This window comes from Gossypium hirsutum, chromosome A12 (assembly GCF_007990345.1).
Source record: "Gossypium hirsutum isolate 1008001.06 chromosome A12, Gossypium_hirsutum_v2.1, whole genome shotgun sequence".
NCBI lineage: Eukaryota > Viridiplantae > Streptophyta > Magnoliopsida > Malvales > Malvaceae > Gossypium > Gossypium hirsutum.
The window spans coordinates 107,648,607-107,670,257 of NC_053435.1; the positions used below are offsets into that span (position 1 = coordinate 107,648,607).

The following is a 21,651-nucleotide window of genomic DNA, read 5'->3' on the forward strand; positions in this document are numbered from 1 at the left end:
GTCTTGCCTTTCCGGCTGGTAATGGCCACACCGTGGGTCTTGGTGGACATTTAAGTAGTGGAGTAGGCTTCGGTGTGTTGTTTCGAATGTATGGTCTTGCTGCGGATAGAAAATCCATGGGAGAAGATTTGTTTTGGGCCATTCGAGGAGGTTGGGGGGGGGGTAGCTTTGGGATTGTCCTTGCCTGGCAATCGAAATTGGTCCCAGTCCCAGCTAATGTTAATGACTTACTGTTTATACAGTGAGGAAAACGTTAGAGCAAAATGCGACCAAACTTGTTCATCGGTGGCAGTCTATTGCGCACGTGTTTCCCAAAGAAATACACTCGAGCATTGCCATATCAAGGGTGAATTCAAGTGAAGAGAATGAGAAGATGACGATACAAGCAAGTTATGGTATTTGTGGCTTATGAAGGGAAAATGGACGAGATTCTTGAGATTGAATATCCATATCCTCACAGGGCCGATGACCTTTACAGCATTTTATACGTAGTGAATTAAGAAGAAGAGGAGAATAAAAACTCTCAAAAGTTAATGATTTTACAATTACATGACTCCCTATGTTTCAAAATATACAGAGATATTGACATTAGGACTAATAAAATTAACAACGACAATGTAAACTACGCATAAATCAAGTTTTCGGGTCTTAAATATTTTAAGAACAACTTCAGTGGATTGATGCATATAAAGACAAAGGTTGGTCCCCAAAACTTGCATCTCTCCTCTTTCGTTATTGAGGAAACTTGAGAGCAACATTAAAAATCATCGAAGCTTGTACAATTTCTAAAAAATTCAAACTTCTCATGTTATTATAAATCATATAAGATTTTTCTGTCAAATACTTTTATAATGTTGAATTTTGAGTCATTCATAAACTTCTTCAAGCACGAACAAAATAAACCTCCTCTTTCGTAGTTGTAGAAAGGAGAACAATCTTAAAAATTACTAAAACTCAATAGAATTTCTCCATCAAATGCTTTTATAACGTTGAGCGAGTCATTTATAAACTATCATATGTACATCAAATATAATTTTATAATAAACTAAATTAGTTTTAGGTCAATTTTTTTTATCTAATCCCTTATTTGACTAATTGGTAACTGTAGTATTCTCTTAGAAAAAAGAGTGTACTATATTGTAGATTTTTTTTTCTTTCCTATAACTATTCATAGTCATTTCTTAATCCATAAATAGAAAGATAATGCGTTTCAGTGCGCTCAAACTCATATTCTCCTACATTAACAACAGTACACATACCAATCGAGCTAAGACTCAATCAACTATATTATAGAATTTTTAATTGAAATATTGATAAGACATTGATATATATTTTTGTTGTCAATTGATACATATTCTTAAACGAATTCGATACTTGGAACTTGTAAAACATAAGATTAGAGTTCTACAAGGAAGTCTAATGCAAGAAATTGAAAGACTATAACAATCCAAGAGCCCACACATAAGCATGGAGAAAATCTTGATTCATCTAAGTTTTAATATACGGGGATAAATCTCAAATGGGCGGCTATGAAGTTGACCTTGCCTTGTGGTTGCTTCTTCAACATAATTCTAGCGTGTATAAAAATATATATTTTAAATCTCTAGAAAACCCAAGACTTTAGAGAAAGATAGTACTTGTAAGGATTAAAAACATAAATATGATCTTGTAATTTAATATTATTATAAGACTCGCATTATAATGATTATGTATTCTTTAATTTATTTTGAATAAATTAAGATTTAGTTTAACAAGAGAATAGTTTAGTAAAACTTTGGTTTCATATCTAGCAGACTGTCCACCAATCTTAGCATTATTAATAATGTGATTGCTTGCAACACATTCCAATGCCCACAAAACATAGATAGATTCAAAGACGAAATTAATTCATTGCCAATAATATGTTTCCATTTCTTCTTATTGTTCTCCTCCCCTTGTCATGGAGAATTAGTGCTTCAGCTCAGCCTGCTCAGGAATTTCTTCATTGCCTTTCCCTTCGTTTTCACAACTCTTCTTCCTTTGCCAAACTCGTTTACACCCAACATAATTCATCATACTCCTCTGTTTTGAAGTCATCTGCTCAAAATTTGAGGTTCACAACACCATCTACGCCTACACCTTTGGCCATTGTAACACCACTGCTTGCATCCCACATCCAAGCCGCAGTTTATTGTTGCAGAAAACATGGACTGCAAGTCAGGACTCGAAGTGGGGGTCATGACTTTAAGGGTCTTTCTTATACTACCACTTATAAAGTTCCTTTTGTGGTGATCGATTTGGTGAATCTTCGATCGGTTCAGGTTAACGTTGAAAAAGCTACGGTATGGGTTGAATCTGGTGCAACTATTGGAGAATTGTACTACGAAATTGCTCGGAAAAGTAGAACCCTTGCCTCTCCGGCTGGTATCGGTCACACCGTGGGTGTCGGTGGACATTTGAGTGGAGGAGGCTATGGCGTATTGTTTCGAAAATATGGTCTTGGTGTAGATAATGTAATCGATGCTCGTTTAATTGATGTTGAAGGGAGAATTCTTGATAAAAAATCCATGGGAGAAGATTTGTTTTGGGCCATTCGAGGAGGTGGTGGTGTTGGAACAATGGCAGCAGCAAACATCAAAGCAAAGTTGCAACTCAGTGTTTGCAAGACTGAAGCAAGAAGAATCGAGGCAAAAGCAAAGCAAAAATTTGGCCAAAAGTCAAAATACTCAGCAATGTTGTGACTAAACATACATCATTTTTCATTCAACTTGAAATATATAAAGAGTTACATTGTACATTGACAGTTACCTAATGTATTTAACTGCCCCAACTAATACAAACCTAGTCACTAGCCAAAAAATAATCAAACATAGCTGACCAATCAGCCATTACATCAAAAGATCTTGTCACTAACTTAAGTTTAACTAGCATTACAAACAAACTAAAGTTGAACTGAACCAAATTACATCAAAACAAAGCAGCAAAGTTGGTTGCTTCATTCGGTTCAAAAACCATTCGTGCGCACCAAGCAAAAGGAGCTGAGCTCGATAGCTGCTGGTCTCGGCAGTAGCAAGCTTTTGGCTCCATGTTGCATTGCAGTCCAGCTTTCAACACTCCTCCTTGGACTGTATGCAACACATTCCAATTGCACTTCTCAAAGATTCAAATCGAGCAGCCCCTAAGGGCTTGGTCATTATGTCAGCCAATTGTGCTCCTGAGCTGCAATGCACAAGGCTGACTTCCTTTGCTTGTTCAGCCTCTCTAACAAAATGCATTTTGATCTTAAAATGCTTAGTCTTGCCATGGAACACAGGGTTCTTGGCTATTGCAACTGCAGACTGATTGTCCACCCAGATTTCAGTTGCTTCATCTTGAGTTTCATTAAGGTCATAAAGCAGCTTTCTTAGCCAAATGGCCTGATTAACTGCTCCTGATGCAGCAATGTACTCTGCTTCTGCTGTGGACTGAGCAACAGTTTGTTGCTTTTTAGAACTCCAGCAAAACATGCCCGATCCAAGTGTGAAGAAGTATCCAGAGGTACTCTTCATGTCATCGAGAGATCCTGCCCAGTCGCTGTCAGAGTAGCCTTCTAGTTTCAGTTGGTTCTGACTTTCAAACATTACACCAAAACTAGCAGTGCCCTTGATGTATCTAAGGATCCTTTTTGCTGCCTTCAAATGTGCCTCATTGCAACAATGCATAAATCTCGATAACAGGCTGACACCAAACATGATATCTGGCCTGGTTGCTGTTAGATACAACAGACAACCAACTAGGCTTCGATAGTGCCTCTCATCAACCCTCTGCTGATCACCACTGCTAGTCAGCTTTTCTCCTTGAGCCACAGGTGTGCTGACTGCTTTACAGTTATGCATGCAAAATTTGTCTAGGATCTTCAAAGCAAATGAGTGTTGGCTGATGAAGATACCTCGATCAGATTGGTGCACTTCCATGCCAAGGAAGTAAGTCATGATCCCCAAATCTGTCATCTCAAACACTTGCTGCATTTGGACCTTGAACTGATCAATGAGCTCGATTTTGCTCCCTGTCACAAGCAAATCATCCACATACAAGGAGACTATCAGCAAGGTTTCATGTTCTGACCTTTTAACATATAGAGTAGGCTCACTAAGGCTCTTTACAAATCCAAGTTTGGTCAGGTAGGCATCAACTCTGTCATACCAGGCCCTTGGTGCCTGTTTCAGGCCATAGAGGGCCTTTCTCAACTTATACACTTTGTCTTCATGTCCAACAACTTCAAAACCTTCAGGTTGCTCGATGAAGATCTCCTCCTTGAGAAAACCATTCAGGAATGCTGATTTGACATCCAATTGGTGAACTCTCCACTGCTTCTGAGCTGCTAAAGCAAACAGCAGCTTAATTGTATCCAGTCTTGCCACTGGAGCAAAAGTTTCTAGGTAGTCAACACCATACTGCTGACTATAGCCCTTCACCACAAGCCTGGCCTTGTGCTTGTTCAGTGAGCCATCAGCATTGTACTTGGCCCGATACACCCATTTAACTCCTATGACCCTCTTGTGTTCTGGTCTGCTCACCAACTCCCAAGTCTGATTTTTGTTGATCATTCCCAACTCAGCTTCCATAGCTTTCATCCAGCTTCTGTTTTTAGCAGCCTCTTCAAAGTCTGAGGGCTCAATCACAGCAACATTGCACCTCTGATAGACATCAGCCAAAGTTCTGGTGCCCCTCACTGGTATATCATCGACAGCATCATTACTTGGTCCTTCTTCTGCAGGTTCAGCAACCAAGTCTAACTGGTCCAATTCAGACAAGTCAGTCTCAACACCATTCCAATTCCACACTTTTCCTCATCAAACTTTACATCCCTGCTGACTAAAACCTTCTTTGCTGTAGGATCATACACTCTATAGCCCTTCTTGTTGCTGCTGTAGCCAACAAAGATTCCTGGAGTTGCTCTGCTCTCAAGCTTGGTCCTTTTCTCTACTGGAATAAGTGCATAACATACACAGCCAAACACTTTTAAGTGTGTTACCACAGGTTTGACTCCATGCCAAGCCTCAAAAGGAGTCTTATCCTTGACTGCTCTAGTTGGCAGTCTGTTGAGCAGATACACTGAGGTGTTGACTGCCTCAGCCCAAAACTGACTTGGAAGCTTGCCTTGGAACAAGAGGCACCTGGCCATGTTCAGTACAGTCCTATTCTTTCTCTCACAGACTCCATTCTGTTGAGGAGTATAGACTGTTGTGAGCTGATGGTGAATCCCAGCACTGTCACAAAGCTTCTGAAATCTCTCAGACACATATTCAGATCCATTATCAGTCCTCAAGACTCTAATTTTGCAGCCTGACTGATTTTCAGCATAAGCCTTGAATTTGCAGAAGGCTTCAAACACTTCTGACTTTTGCTTCAAGAAGTAGACCCAGCACAACCTTGTTAAATCATCTATAAACAGGGCAAAGTACCTGTTCTTACTGATTGAAGGTGTTCTCATAGGGCCACAAACATCAGAGTGCACCAATTCAAGCTTGTCTTGAGCTCTCCAAGCACTGTCAGTAGGAAAAGGCAGTCTAGCCTGCTTACCAAGCTGACAAACCTCACAAACATTCCCACTAGCTTCAATTTTTGAAATGTCATCAACCAGATTCAGCCTATGTAACAGATCGATGGATCTAAAATTTGCATGGCCTAGTCTCCTATGCCACAAGTCAGTGCTTTCAACAAGGCTGGTGTATGCCTTTCTTTCTATTTGGCTAACATCCAGCATGAAGCACCTATCAGTCATAGAGACTGTGACTAACTCCAGACCATTCATGTCTTGAACAATACAGCAACCATCCTTAAAAACCAATGTATAGCCCTTTTCAACTAATTGGCCTACACTAAGCAAATTCTGGTCTAAGTCAGGTACAAAAAACACATCTGAGATCAGCTTGTTACCTGAACCAGTGCTAATCAACACACTGCCCTTGCCTTTAGCCTCAATCAGCCTACCATCTCCAATTCTAATCCTCCAGTGGAAGCTTCTGTCTAGGCTTTTGAACAGCTTCTCATCTGCTGCCATATGGTGTGAGCAGCCACTGTCTAGTAGCCAATCATTGCTGGCCTTGGTTGTGCCAACAAAACAAGTTGCTGTGAACACTTGCTCCTCCTGAGCTTGAATGTCCTCAGCAGGTCTAGCTTGTTGCAGAGTAGCCTCCCTTGGTTTGCCCTTGCACACCTTCTCCACATGGCCAAACTGCTTGCATTTTCTACACTGAATATCTGGCCTAAACCAGCAATACTTTTCTGAATGTGTTGTCTTCTTGCAATGAACACATGGTGGGAAAACCCTTTTTGCTTCATCTCTTCCTGACTTGACCCTTCTATTGTGCCAAGGCTTCTTGCCTTTTGCACTCACACTTGAGCCTTCACTGGCTTTAGCCTGGAAAGCAGCTTCAGGATTCTCCTCCTGCCTATTTGCCCTCCTTTGCTCAAGTGCATATAGGGAATTTATCAGCTCAGACAATGAAATGGCTGATAAGTCCCTCGAGTCCTCAAGTGAAGAGATTTTAGACTCAAATTTCTCAGGGAGAGTTGTAATAACCTTTTCAACAACTCTGCTCTCTGTGAAGTCCACTCCCAGGAGCCTAATGCTGTTGACAATGGCCATTATCCTGTCTGAGTACTGCTTGATGGTCTCAGACTCCTTCATCCTCAAATTTTCAAAGTCTCTCCTGAGGTTGATTACTTGCTGTTGCCTTGTCTTATCAGTCCCCATGAACTCCTCCTTCAGCTTCTCCCAAGCCTGCTTAGGTGAGTCACAGGCCATGATGCGAGTAAATATCACATCAGAGACTCCATTTTGCAAGCAGGCCATAGCCTTATGCTTCTTGGCTCGCTCCTCAGTATGTTGCCTCATCTGTGCAATGGTGGGATTGGCTCTCAATGGAGGTGGTTCAGCATCATTCTCGATCACACTCCAAAGATCATGTGCCTGGAGATAAGTCTTCATTTTAACTATCCAAATGTGATAGTTTTCTCCAGTGAACACTGGTGGAGGTGGAGGAGTGAAACTCATTCTGCTAAACTGATTTTAAATGCTTCAATCTTACCAAATTTTGAACTTACTGCTGGTTTTGATTCGAACACAACAGATTGCATACAAAGGCCCCTCAAAGACTCGGGCTCATGATACCATTTGTTGGAACAATGGCAGCAGCAAACATCAAAGCAAAGTTGCAACTCAGTGTTTGCAAGACTGAAGCAAGAAGAATCGAGGCAAAAGCAAAGCAAAAATTTGGCCAAAAGTCAAAATACTCAGCAATGTTGTGACTAAACATACATCCTTTTTCATTCAACTTGAAATATATAAAAGAGTTACATTGTACATTGACAGTTACCTAATGTATTTAACTGCCCCAACTAATACAAACCTAGTCACTAGCCAAAAAATAATCAAACATAGCTGACCAATCAGCCATTACATCAAAAGATCTTGTCACTAACTTAAGTTTAACTAGCATTACAAACAAACTAAAGTTGAACTGAACCAAATTACATCAAAACAAAGCAGCAAAGTTGGTTGCTTCATTCGGTTCAAAAACCATTCGTGCGCACCAAGCAAAAGGAGCTGAGCTCGATAGCTGCTGGTCTCGGCAGTAGCAAGCTTTTGGCTCCATGTTGCATTGCAGTCCAGCTTTCAACAGGTGGGGGTAGCTTTGGGATAGTCCTTGCTTGGAAGCTGAAATTAGTGCCAGTTCCAGCTAATGTTACTGTTTTTACAGTGAGCAAAACGTTAGAACAAAATGCGACCAAGCTTGTTCACCAGTGGCAGTATATTGCACACAAGCTTCCCAAAGAAATACATACGAGCATCATCATTTCAAGGGTGAATTCAAGTGAAAATGAAAAGATGACGGTTCAAGCAAGTTTTACGGGCATATTTCTGGGAAGCACCGATGAGCTTGTTCCGCTGATGGAAGAAAAATTCCCTCAACTTGGAATAGTGAAAGAAGATTGCTTTGAAATGAGTTGGGCTGAATCTAATCTTTGCGCTACCCAATGTCCTGTTGGAGTATCATTAGAAACTTTACTCGAGAGAAGCCAAAAGTCAGTTCTTTCGAAAACGTTCTTCAAAGCAAAATCGGATTTTGTAAAACAACTTATTCCAGAATCAGCATTCCAAGGATTGTGGCCTAAGTTTTATGAGGACGAAGCAAAATTCGCAAGTATGGTATTTGTGGCTTTTGGAGGCAAAATGGAAGAGATTTCTGAGACTGAATCTCCATATCCTCATAGAGCTGGAAATCTCTACAGCATCTTATACGTGGTGGACTGGGAAGAAGAGGAAAATAAAAACTCTAAAAAGTTCATGAGTTGGATGGGGAGAGTTTACAATTACATGACTCCTTACGTTTCAAAATCTCCAAGAGAAGCATATAGCAATTACAGAGATCTTGACATCGGGGCTAATAAAATTAACAACGACAAAGAAAGCTATGCAGAAGCCAGGGTTTGGGGCCTTAAATATTTTAAGAATAACTTCGACAGGTTGGTGCATATAAAGACAAAAGTTGATTCCCAAAACTTTTTCAGGCACGAACAAAGCATCCCTCCTCTTTCGTAATTGTGGAAACGGGAGCAACCTTAAAAGATCACTAAAGCTTATAGAATTTCAAAAAATTCATACTTCTCATGTTATTATAGATGAAATAAAATTTTTATTCAAAAAATAAAATAAAATTTATTTGTTAAATGCTATTATAATGGTGAATTACGAGTCATTCACAAATATTTATGATTGCATCAAATACAAATTTATAAAAATTATAATAGTTTTAGCTTAATTTTTATCTAATTCTCTATTTGACTAATTCACAATTGTAGTATTATCTTATAAAAAACAGAGTACTTTATTATAGAATTTTTATTTGAAGCATTAATAACACTGATATATGTTTTAAGTGAAGTCTAAAACCATGAAGCTACGCCAAACGTCCAGCTGTTTTACCATCTTTAGTGAGAGTATCAACAAAGCTATTTGACTCCCTAATTCCTAGTTACAAGCACATTTCATTCCGCAATTTGTAGCACCCTCTCGATAACAGTGTTTAGTGTTGGATGTGAAAATGATTAAATTGATCAGTTTGATTTAACTGATTATTCTTATACTATAATTTAATATATACACAAAATTATCATAATTAGAATATAATTAATTTAATTGAAAAATTAAATTAACCAAAATTGAATTAATTAAGTGAATTGATTAAATGATTGTTGATTATATTTATCAAGCGATAGATTAGATAATATCTTTAGAGAATATATTATTATTCGAATTTGGTGCTTGAGGTTAAAACTAATGACAAATATAAAACACACACCTTGAAAGAGACGAAAAAAAATAAGAAAATGAATTTGTTACAATTTTATATGAGGAAATCTAATGCAAGAAATTTCCAGATTATAACAATCCAAAAGACCACATTAAGCGTGGAGAAAATTTAGGGAGACCAAAAATGGGTTTACATACATGACCTATTACAAGCATTTCCAAAGAAAAGTCAAAGATGCTCTGTATATGCTGCAAGTGGAGGGCAAAAAATTTCGGTCGGCTGACAACCTCTAAACAATGGAGTTGATGACTTTAACAATAGTAAAGGGAGCTATGTAGAAGTCAGCTTTTTGTTTGAACAGATTAATTATATAAAATTAAAATTTATTTATCACATTTCACACTGAATCAAAATCAATATATAATTTTAAGATTTATCATTTATATATTTGAAGCAATTAAAATTTTCTGTTATAGTTGTTAAATGAATAAATTATTATTGTGGAGCAATGGATAGATGTTCACATAGATGATGCTACTATCCAAGAAATCTTCATTGTCAATTGGGATCAGATTCGTATTTGAATTCGGCTCTTGGAGCAAAGCTAATGGCAATTATGTCAAATACGACAGCTGAAACAATGGGCGGCCATGGCGTTGACCTTGCCTGTTGTTGATTCTTCAACGTAATTTTGGTTTCATATATGGCAGATGACCCTGCCCACCAACCTTAGCATTATTAATAACGTGATTGCTTGCAACACATTTCAATGTTCACATAACATAGACCCAGAAATTAAATTAAATATGTTTCCTTTTCTTCTTATTATTATCCTCTCCTTGTCATGGAGAATTAGTGCTTCAGCTCAACCTGCTGAGGAATTTCTTCGTTGCCTTTCCATTCGTTTTCACAACTCTTCGTCTATTGCGAAGCTCGTTTACACACACCATAATTCTTCTTACTTCTCTGTTTTGAAATCATCTGCTCAAAATTTCAGGTTCACAACACCTTCTACGTCTACACCTTTGGCCATTGTAACACCATTCCACGCATCCCACATCCAAGCAACAGTTTATTGTTGTAGAAAACATGGACTGCAAGTCAGAACTCGGAGTGGGGGTCATGACTTTGAGGGTCTTTCTTATACTACAGCTTATAAAGTTCCGTTTGTGGTCATCGATTTGGTGAATCTCCGATCAGTTCAGGTTAACGTTGAAAAAGCTACGGCATGGGTTGAATCTGGTGCAACTGTTGGTGAATTATACTATGAAATTGCTCGGAAATCTAGAACTCTTGCCTTTCCTGCTGGTATCGGCCACACAGTGGGCATTGGTGGACAATTGAGTGGAGGTGGCTTGGGCTCATTGTTTCGAAAATATGGTCTTGCCTCGGATAATGTAATCGACGCTCGTTTAATTGATGCTTATGGGAGAATTCTTGATAAAAAATTGATGGGAGAAGATCTGTTTTGGGCCATTCGGGGAGGTGGTGGGGGTAGCTTTGGGATAGTTCTTGCATGGAAATTGAAATTGGTTCCAGTTCCAGCTAATGTTACTGCTTGTACAGTGAGCAAAACGCTAGAGCAAAATGCAACCAAACTGGTTCATCAGTGGCAGTCTATTGCGCGCAAATTTCCCAAAGAAATACAATCGAGTATTGCCATAGCAAGGGTGAATTCAAGTGATGATGGGAAGATGACGATTCAAGCAAGTTACGGTTCCGTGTTTCTTGGAAGCATTGATGAGCTTATTCCATTGATGGAAGAGAAATTCCCTGAACTTGGACTAGTGAAAGAAGATTGCTTGGAGATGACTTGGGCTGAATCTGTTCTCTACAGTGCCCTGTCTATAATCGGATTACCATTGGAAACTTTACTTAATAGGACTCAAAAGTCAGCTCTTTCGCAAACATTCTTCAAAGCAAAATCTGACTTCGTAAAACAACCTATTTCTGAATCGGGGTTCGAAGGATTATGGCCCAAGTTTTACGAGTATGAAGCAAAATCCGCAGTTATGGTATTGGTGGCTTATGGAGGCAAAATGGATGAGATTCCTGAGACCGAATATCCATATCCTCACAGAGCTGGCAACCTCTATAGCATCTTATACGTGGTGAATTGGGAAGAAGAGGAAAACAAAAACTCTGAAAAGTTCATGAATTGGATGAGGAGAGTTTACAGTTACATGACTCCCTACGTTTCAAAATCACCACGGGAAGCATATGTGAATTACAGAGATCTTGACATCGGGACTAACAAAGTTAACGACGAAAAAGGAAGCTATACAGAAGGTAAGGTTTGGGGTCTTAAATATTTTAAGAACAACTTCGACAGGTTGGTGTATGTAAAGACAAAGGTTGATCCCCAAAACTTCTTCAGTCACGAACAAAGCATCCCTCCTCTTTCTTAATTTCGAAGTGTAGAATTTCTAACAGAAATTTATGGATGATGTTTTTATATATCATATAGAATTTGTTTTAAAATACTTTTATAATACTAAATTACATGTCATTCATAAACTATTATACATATGATGTAGACTACTACATCAAATATAAATTTATAATAAACTATTATAGTTTCATCACAATTTTTATCTAATCCTCTATTTCACTAATTGGCAACCATAGAATTGACTCGTCAAAAGAACTAAAATTTGAACTCAAATCATGAAAAAGTCGCAATTTTGGTATAATTATTTTTAGGTCCCTTGACCTTGACTACTTAATTCTTTTTCTAAAAAATAATGCCACGTAGTAGCATCCAATCAGTCTACATGTTAAGCCATGTCAAATTTTAACATCATTCAAGGAAGGTACCACACTAATAAGTGGAGTTAAAGTTGAGGTATCAAAATTGATTTTTTAAAAGTTTAAGTATCACATTAGAAGACTTGTTAAAGTTTAGGTACTAAATATATATCATTACCCATTTCAATAATAACAGACAAGATTATCTATAATAAAATATGTTTTTTATAAATAATGTCACTCGATGTGATAAAAATGATCCAAGTGTCAAAAAATGTAAAATTTTAATATTGTCGAAAACCCTAAATATCATACCAATTAACTTGAAACACACACAAACTTACCACTAAACTAGTGACCTAATTGGTTGTCCACCTTCAAATCTTCATCTCATTAAACTACCTTAATAATAAATCATATGTTTATTTAACTTTTCATTTTGAAAACAATTAAAATAATTTATACAACATTATACGTATTAAAATAATAGTTAAATGTTGTGAATAGATTCCTGAGTTCAAGCTAGACAGGTTTTGATTAAAGGTGTTCATAGGTCAAACTAAGTCAACCTCAAACTGAGTTTAAGCATGATATTAACATTATTGATAAAGCTTGACCCGACCTAAAATATAGGCTTAAAATTTTATCTAAATTTGTTAATATTTATAATTAATTAATCCAAACTCATTTTAAACCCGTTTTTAACTTAATATTTAATAATTTTATATATTTTTTCAATAGCTAAATTTTTCTTGAAAAATATAAAGGCCATGTTGTATTTTTTGTTTTCAATAAAATTAATTGAAATCCATTGATGATATTTTTAAAGGTTTGTTTGTGATTTGATGTTGAAATGAGGGGATTAAAATTAACGATAAGAGGATGAAATCTGAAAAGCTTGTTATATGAGGATGAAAAACCAAACACTAAATTTTCACATAATCATACGTGGACAGCTTACGTCTCCACTTCTTTGTGTTGGTCCAATTAAGGAAGCATCTCTTTTCTTTTCTACCAGTGTTGTTTACTTTTTACCCATTTACATGTAGTAAATATTTATAAATAAAATGAATATTTTAGAAACAACTTAATCATAAATTTAAGTATTACCATTAAAAAATTCTCTCTTATGAGACTTTGACCCTAATATTTGTTGAATCCACTATCAATTTTCAATTTAACTCTCGATTTAATACCAATTAAATCTATAAATTAATTTAATCAATCTTTTAACCTTTTACTATTCCAACGATTCACTCAAAATATTTATCTAATCAATCTGAAAGATAAATTCAATCCAATTTCATCCACACTCAAATAAAGAAAAGGACAAGCAACGTTGCAATTTTCATTTTGACAAAATTACATTAGCTGCCCTTTTCCAACCAAAAATCAAAATCCACGAAAAGGATGACAGTCAGTCTGCATCTCATGGAAACTCCGCCCCTAGATTCTTTGTTGATCCCTCCCCCCAAAATATCTTCCTTTTTAAATCCAAATTTTATTTCCTTTCAATTTAGTCCTCCAGATATTTTCACCTTACTCTACTCGCTCGTCTATTCCTTGACTACTCGCCTCTATTAATCCCCATTTTCACTTCCTTAAAAAATTAAAAAAAAATTCATACATTGGGTTAATAATTAATGTTAAAAAAAACCATATTTTGGATGATTAATTATGTTTATAAATATTATTTTAAAAAATTTAAAAGAATTCAAAATTATATCCAAACTAAAATGATTTTAGCATAATTATATTTTGTATTGTGGCAACATGTCTATTTATTCACTTATAAAAACTAAAAGAATTTTAAAAAATAATTAGACAAATTAAGACAGATGGCAGTTAAGTGCAGCGAGTATAAAATGGTACTCTCACCAAAACTCTGGTGTATTTATTTATTTATTTTGGTACTCTTACCAACCTTGTCAAAAAGATAAACCAATCCTTTTTGGCTGCACTCTATTATATAAAACCCTTGAAACCCATTCATAAAGATCGCTTAAATCAAAAGAAAAAAAAAATTGAAGAAGGGGATTGCCAATTAAAAGAAGAAAAACCAAACCCAACTGTTTGTTTCTCGGAAATCTGAACGGGAAAAGAAAAGGGTTTCTTTTTTGTATTTGGCTTAGCTTTGGAAGCCATGAACTCTCACTTGCTGCCCAGCAACAACCAAAACGAGTCATGGACGGACGAGAAACATGTGCGTTTCTTAAACTCCATGGAAGCATGGTTCGTCCGTACAATGCTAGAGAACAACGATCTTTATCATCTTCGTCTCGACCGTCACCTTCCCGACAGCTCCGAGTCTACTCTCGACTGCAAACAACACAATGTCCAGTCCAGAAGAAAACATGCTTCTTCAGGTAATGTTATTATCAGTTTACCCTTTACATATTTCATCGTCTTAAAGCAACTTCTGACTCTATGAGAAAAAGTTTTCGAGACAATTGATCGAAACTCAAATAATGGCCGGTATTGTTCAAGGAGGAGAAAACTTGGATTGATAAAGATACGACCTCCTGCTGCAAGGTTGACGCGATAAGTGTCAATGTGTAGTACTGCTGAGAGTTGGATCAAATATGTTTCCAAAATTTCTCCCTTTGGTCCCATGTTGCAAAAGGGTGCATTAACACAATATCTCTTCCACCGCCATTAAAACTCTGTATTGTTATCAAGTACCAAAAGCTGGAAGGATTTTTTCAGTCCGCCGTAAAAAAAGCTATGAAACATTCACTCGTGAATTTCATTTTCTTTTTCTGAAAAGACATTTAAAATGCGTTTTTTTGAAAAAAACATATAAAAATGTAAAATATGCCTGGAGATATTTGTAGCTATGGGTCACTTTACCCTTATTTTTTAATCATCTTTTAATTATTCTTTGTCTTGGTCCATTTTTATGATCCTCAACAATAGATTCCCTTATCACAACAAGAAGCAAAATGAAAGTCAAGACTGATAAAAGATCAAAGAGACCATCATCATCATCACAATCTCAGCGGTATGATTCATCAGAAGATCAGGTTGGTCACTTGATCTTAATTGTATGGACCCAGAAAGCTGGCAAAGCTCCAATCTTTGCTACACAATGTCTTAACTGTCTCTGACATTGATGAATTTTTTTGAGTCTTAGCAAAGCAAATAAACTTCTGTTTTTGTTGTTGTTGTTGTTTCTTCTCTCTCTTATAATGTGTGGGGTTCCATTAATTTGATCTTTTTTTTGCAGGTGGTCCCAGAGATCATAAACAGAACAGATGATAAAGATGGTGAGAAAAGATCTTTTCCCAACAAATTGAACTAATATATAAAAAAAAAAGATCAACTCTTCTTTGATTTGGGACCCTTTTTTCTATTAATTATTTTTTTCTTTTTTCTTTCGTTGTGTTGTCAATGTAGTGGGTTTTTTAGTAGAATAGTAGCAGAGAGTTTAATTTGTGTGTGTATGTACACTCTTTGAATAATATTTGGATTTTCTTTTGTAAGTTTTTTTTAGATAATTAATCATCAGAATTTTTTCTAATATAATAATTAAATATCGTCAAGAAATTAACTATGAACCTAAAATGGATATTAGAAATAAATTCCTAATTTTCACCAAAATAAATAAATAAATTCCTAATGACTTATGATTACTTTTGTCAAATAACAATTAGTACATTCTTCCCCACATCACTTTACATAAGATATTTTTAAATCAATTTTTAACTCTTTTAGTTTTTTCATTAATGCAATAAAAATAAAATATAATTAGTAAACTTAGTTTATAATTTTATTGTAGCGACGTAAAAAAAATTTTTAGTTTCGCTTGGTCATTAATTGTGGCGATTTATTAAACATTTGAAAACCAACTTTCGATTTTATTAGCAAAGGGAGTCGCCACCGATCCTTTTTTATAGGTGTGATCGGACACCTAATAAAATTATTTTTAAACAAAAAGAAGGCCAAATTTAGGTCTACGTGAAAGTCCAGAGAAAAATTGGGGTTCGGGAGTCAGTTACGCGCGAGGAAGGTATTAGCACCCTCGCGACGCCCAAAATTGGTATCTCATAAACATGTGTTGACTTGATTTTCAAAAATACGAGTTCAATATAATATTTAATAGTGATCCGATTGAAAAATGAGAATTTTTAGTTTTCGATTTTTTTTTAGAAATGGTGTCCCGTTTTTAACACAAGCCGACGAATTTCACCCAACATAGCGATGAAATCGATGGCTTAATATTAAATCGGTACATTGCCTTATTTTTGAAATTAATTAAAACATGAGAAAAAATATTCCTAAAGTGAGAAATTAAAAATAGATAAAGGACGCAAAAAAATGATATCATTAATGAAAAATATTAACATGGAATACTAGAATATTAGAATAACAATAATAATGATATTTACAAAATAAAAACAAATCATGTACTAATAATAAAATAGGAAAAATGATATATTTGGTAATAATAATATAAAATAATAATATGTACATAAAAATACATATATATATGCATATAATAAAAGTATGTAATAATAATAATAATATCTACAATAAAAGAAAATATTAGGAACGTACATAAAAAATATATACATAAAAAATTTACAACAATAATATAAAATAAAGATATGTACAAAAATATATATATACATATGTACATAAAATATACACTAATATAATAATAGTTATAATAATACTAGCAATAGTAATAATTTGTAATAATAATATATACACAATATGGTATTTAAAATATATATATGTATATACAATAGTATTTAAGAATATATACATAAGAAATATATAACTAATGGCATTAAAAAATATATACATAATATATATAAAATACCTAAAAAAAAGAAGGGGAAAGAAGAGAGAAGGGAGGGGGGAAAGGAAATCCGGCCAAGGGGGGGCCGGTCACCGGTCTATTACACAAACTTTCTAGCTATTTCGCCATATTTCTTTACTCGCTCTAAGAATTCCGATATGCTCGATCGTTGGCTTGGTGGGAATTGGCAACTGAGATTTTCAGCTTCTTCTGATAATTGTACCACGTGCATGGCTACCCCACGAACTTCATTGATCAAATAGCTAAGTTGCCTTTCTTTTTCCTGGAGGCCCTCTTCGTAAGCACGAACGTCTCTATCATATTGACTATCTTTTTCTTCCAAAGCATTCAAGAAAGTATCTAACTGTTGTTGACGATCTTGCAGCATATCTTCTAACTCTCGTATCCTTTCTTTTAGTTCTTGACGTTTAAATCGACTAGTCATCATCCCGGCAGACACAACTTCATATTCGGTGTTCTTCTTCCTCAATTCTATTATAGCCCGCGCAGTCTTTTCTTCCTCTTTCTTTCTGAGTCTTTAAAGACCAGTCTCGAACCGCGGCATTCCTCTCGATTGTTTGTATAATTAACTCTTCCATTAGAAACCCGTTTTTTGGCAACCGATCTCTAGTCAACACCTTCCTAATATGATGCCTATAATGCATGATGTAAAATAAGAATAAAAACAAACAAACTTGGTTAGCACAACACATATGAACAAAGAAAAACTGTAGACAATCTAATAAATTAAGCTACTTGGTCCAATGGACTCGATTCCTTTGCATAGAAAGCGTAAATGTAAAAGAAACAGAGGGTAAGATGTGTTTTTCCCGTGTACTTATTTCGGTGACTAGTAAACGGACGGAGGTTTGGCACGGCTCTAGTTGGATGGCTCGTATGGTTCATTATATGCGGTTTTGGTTCTAGATGGGTACTTGAATCGTCTGCACTGTCATCTACTAAGATTAATACAGAGCCTCGGTCATGGCCCATCATAGGCTTACGAGATCAATTCGAGGGATTACATTTACTTATGCCTATGCGGAGGGACAAGTTAACTCACGAAAGCATAAGTCATATGTAACCCGAAAGTATTCACTAGTCTGTGCGGAGGAACGAGTTAACTCACGAAGGCGTAGCGTTTACTTTCACTTAACAAGGACGGAGCCCGGGTATAGAGCTCATGTTATGCAACAAAAATGCACGTGCACGGTGTGTGGGAGAAACTTGCAAACTTTTACGTTTTATTTAAAAAACTAAACCAAAACTAAAATCACAAAAATTTAAAGCTGAAAAACAACCGGATAAAACAAGTTAGAATATATACAACACGATGCAAATGCATGATTTTTTTGAAAACAAAAAATTTGAGGATCACGACTAAATGTTAATTTGAACAAGGAACTTTGAAAATTTTGACAACGCGAGTTTAATTCGACTCGACTCTCAAAAAGGTGTCCCCAGCGGAGTCGCCAGCTGTAGCGACGTAAAAATTTCTACTTTCGGTTGCTAATTAAGGCGATTATTTGAAAATTTAAACCGACTTTTGATTTTATTAGCAAAGGGAGTTGCCACCGATCCTTTTTTATAGGTGTGATCGGACACCTAATAAAATTATTTTAAAACAAAAAGAAGGCCAAATTTAGGTTTACGTGAAAGTCCAGAGAAAAATTGGGGTTCGGGAGTCAGTTACGCGCGAGGAAGGTATTAGCACCCTCGCGACGCCCAAAATTGGTATCTCATAAACATGTGTTGACTTGGTTTTCAAAAATATGAGTTCAATATAATATTTAATCGTGATCCGATTGAAAAATGAGAATTTTTAGTTTTCGATTTTTTTTAGAAAGGGTGTCCTGTTTTTTAACACAAGCCGACGAATTTCACCCAACATAGCGATGAAATCGATGGCTTAATATTAAATCGGTACTTTGCCTTATTTTTGAAATTAATTAAAACATGAGAAAAAAATATTCCTAAAGTGAGAAATTAAAAATAGATAAAGGACGCAAAAAAATGATATAATTAATAAAAAAATATTAACATAGAATACTAGAATATTAGAATAACAATAATAATAATATTTACAAAATAAAACAAATCATGTACTAATAATAAAATAGGAAAAATGATATATTTGGTAATAATAATATAAAATAATAATATGTACATAAAAATACATATATATATGCATATAATAAAAGTATGTAATAATAATAATAATAATATCTACAATAAAAGAAAATATTAGGAAACGTACATAAAAAATATATACATAAAAAATTTACAACAATAATATAAAATAATGATATGTACAAATATATATATACATATGTACATAAAATATACACTAATATAATAATAGTTATAATAATACTAGCAATAGTAATAATTGTAATAATAATATATACACAATATGGTATTTAAAATATATATATGTATATATAATAGTATTTAAGAATATATACATAAGAAATATATAACTAATGGCATTAAAAAATATATACATAATATATATAAAATACCTAAAAAAAAGAAGGGGGAAAGAAGAGAGAAGGGAGGGGGGAAAGGAAATCCGGCCAAATGGGGGCCGGTCACCGGTCGATCGTCGGCCGCCGCCCGTCGCCGGCCACCACCCACGGTGGCCGGAAAATGTAACTTTTTTTTCTTAACAATATATGTATATATAAAGAAAAAAAACAACACAAAAAAAAAAAGAAAAAGATTCGAAAGAAGAGGAAAAAGAAAAAATGCAACCTTTTTATTGATGTTTCTTTTGTGTTCAAAATTTGAAGGGATTTTTGTGTTTGTCTCCTTTTTCAATCTTTGTAAAATCTCCCCCCCCTTTACATGATTTTTGAATGGCTTTTTATAGCCATCTTTTACATGATTTTTTATTATTTCTTTTTCTATTTTGTAGGTGATAGTGGTAGACAATGGATATCAAAAATGGGAGGAAAAATAGGGCAAGTGGGAAAGTGGCTAGATGGCTAGGGTTTCTTGGTTTTTTTTTAGGGTTAGGTTTTTTTGGGGGGGCTTAATGGGATTTTGAATTGGGTTTAATATTTGGATTTTGTAATGAGTTTGGGTAGATGTAAATGGGTCATGGGTTAAGGGTTTTAGTGGGTTTAAAGGTTTGGTTGGGTTTTGATGTAATCGGGCCCGGGCAATTTGGGCTTCTACATTTATAATTTATATTTGTGTATAAATTTAGTAATTGAGTCATATTTAAAAGTGTAACTTGTATATTTCTTCACATAATTTAGAGAAATCCAATTAACTGAATACTCATACCTCATTAAATTAAGAGACCTTAATTAAAATAGTCTCTATTGGCTTTCTGCACGCTCTATATATGGATCCTCGTTTCTTTGATTTTATTGAGTTAAATGGTCATGTTTCTTCTTGTATGAGTGATACGTGAAACTTCAAATCTATTCAGGCTCAACAAATACCTAGTTGGTAGACTTATTTAATTTAACCGCCATCTAGCTACTCACTCAAACTAGTAAAGTCTGTCCAAAATTTAGGAGGGTTTAGGCAAAAATATTTAGCCAAAAAATTGGTCTTAGACAAAAAAAATTATGCACATTTAAAATATGGGTTGAGTCTGGACTTGAGCATTCAAAGCTTGATTAACTTATTTGAAGTTTGTAATATTTTATATTATGTAATTTTTATAACATAAAAATTAAACCTAAAATAATATATAATACTACTATAATGTAAATATTTAAAAAAAATATTAAGATGACTATATAAAAATTTTAATAAATAAAAATATATTAGATAATAAATTAAAATAATATGAGCGAGATTAAAATGTGTTTGAGTTAATTATTTATAGACCCTCAATCGAAGTGGGATTGGTTTAGACAAACATAAAATACCATAATATCGTATTTAGACTCAACTCAAACTCAATCCAATTCATAAACACTTCTACAGTTGCACGGTTTTCTTCCGCCATGTGAACTATCGTCTCCTCCTTCATAAGTACACATATTTTATTAAAAACAATTAATAATTAAACGATAAAAGTAAAAGAGTAAGTCAATTCTAATACATTACTATATGGTAGCAGCAAAATAAAAAACAAGATTCCCACAGCCAATACGGTTGTTTATGTGACTAATGATGATGCATTTCGGCTATACATGTATGTAGGTGATTGATGTAAGATATTTTTTTGGATATCTTCATCTAAGATATTTTGGAACGAAGTACTCACTTTGATAAATATTCTTACAATATATATATAAGAATAATATAGTTAAAAAAGGTGACAGGATATGAATAAAGGAGATGTCGACAGGGACATAGAAGAAAAAGAGAGAGAGTTTGAATGTTGGCCACGCTGGCCTTATCCTCATAGTGTCAGTTGCTTAATCATTTTCACTATACATAATACCTAAGCAATAGTATACACACAGGAAACTATAAAACATATCATTTGGAGCTACAAAATAGCAATTATATGTTTTGACATGTTACCAAATATGATCCTTGCAATTTTCTTTTTACATCTGTTTTTGTTTTTAGTTAGGGGCGAAAAAATAATTTAAGGTTAGAATTAAATTATATATTTTTATGATAGTAAAAATATAATTTTATCATTTTAATAGTTTATATTTTTATAATTTTTATTATTATTTTTTAGAATTTAGAGTGCAATTTAACCATTATTAATTTGTGATTGTTTTTAATATGTTACTTAGTTGCTGGTCACTTTATTTCTAACCATAATTTATTATTTTCTTGGATATTGTTTTTGAAGTCCAGGTGCTTGATAAAGACAACAGTATCTTAGCGTGTAAAGGGGAA

The 21,651-nt window shown here is 34.7% G+C and overlaps 3 protein-coding genes across 3 annotated transcripts; all 3 read left to right on the top strand.

Annotated features, from left to right (window-relative positions):
* Positions 1-1,866: 1,866 nt before the first annotated feature.
* LOC107936871 (berberine bridge enzyme-like 28) lies at positions 1,867-8,731 on the top strand. Its single transcript, XM_041083757.1, has 2 exons — positions 1,867-2,583; positions 7,647-8,731. Exons 1-2 carry the CDS (start codon positions 1,902-1,904, stop codon positions 8,564-8,566), a joined length of 1,602 nt encoding a protein of 533 aa, XP_040939691.1. The 5' UTR covers positions 1,867-1,901; the 3' UTR covers positions 8,567-8,731.
* A 1,301-nt stretch (positions 8,732-10,032) lies between these two features.
* On the top strand, positions 10,033-11,740 carry LOC107936820 (berberine bridge enzyme-like 28). The gene has a single exon (XM_016869592.2). The coding sequence runs from the start codon at positions 10,085-10,087 to the stop codon at positions 11,684-11,686; it is 1,602 nt and encodes a 533-aa protein (XP_016725081.1). The 5' UTR covers positions 10,033-10,084; the 3' UTR covers positions 11,687-11,740.
* Positions 11,741-13,912: 2,172 nt separating this feature from the next.
* Positions 13,913-15,546, top strand: LOC107936821 (uncharacterized). Its single transcript, XM_016869593.2, has 3 exons — positions 13,913-14,392; positions 14,943-15,049; positions 15,253-15,546. The coding sequence occupies exons 1-3, from the start codon at positions 14,170-14,172 to the stop codon at positions 15,325-15,327; spliced, it is 405 nt and encodes a 134-aa protein (XP_016725082.1). The 5' UTR covers positions 13,913-14,169; the 3' UTR covers positions 15,328-15,546.
* Positions 15,547-21,651: the final 6,105 nt, after the last annotated feature.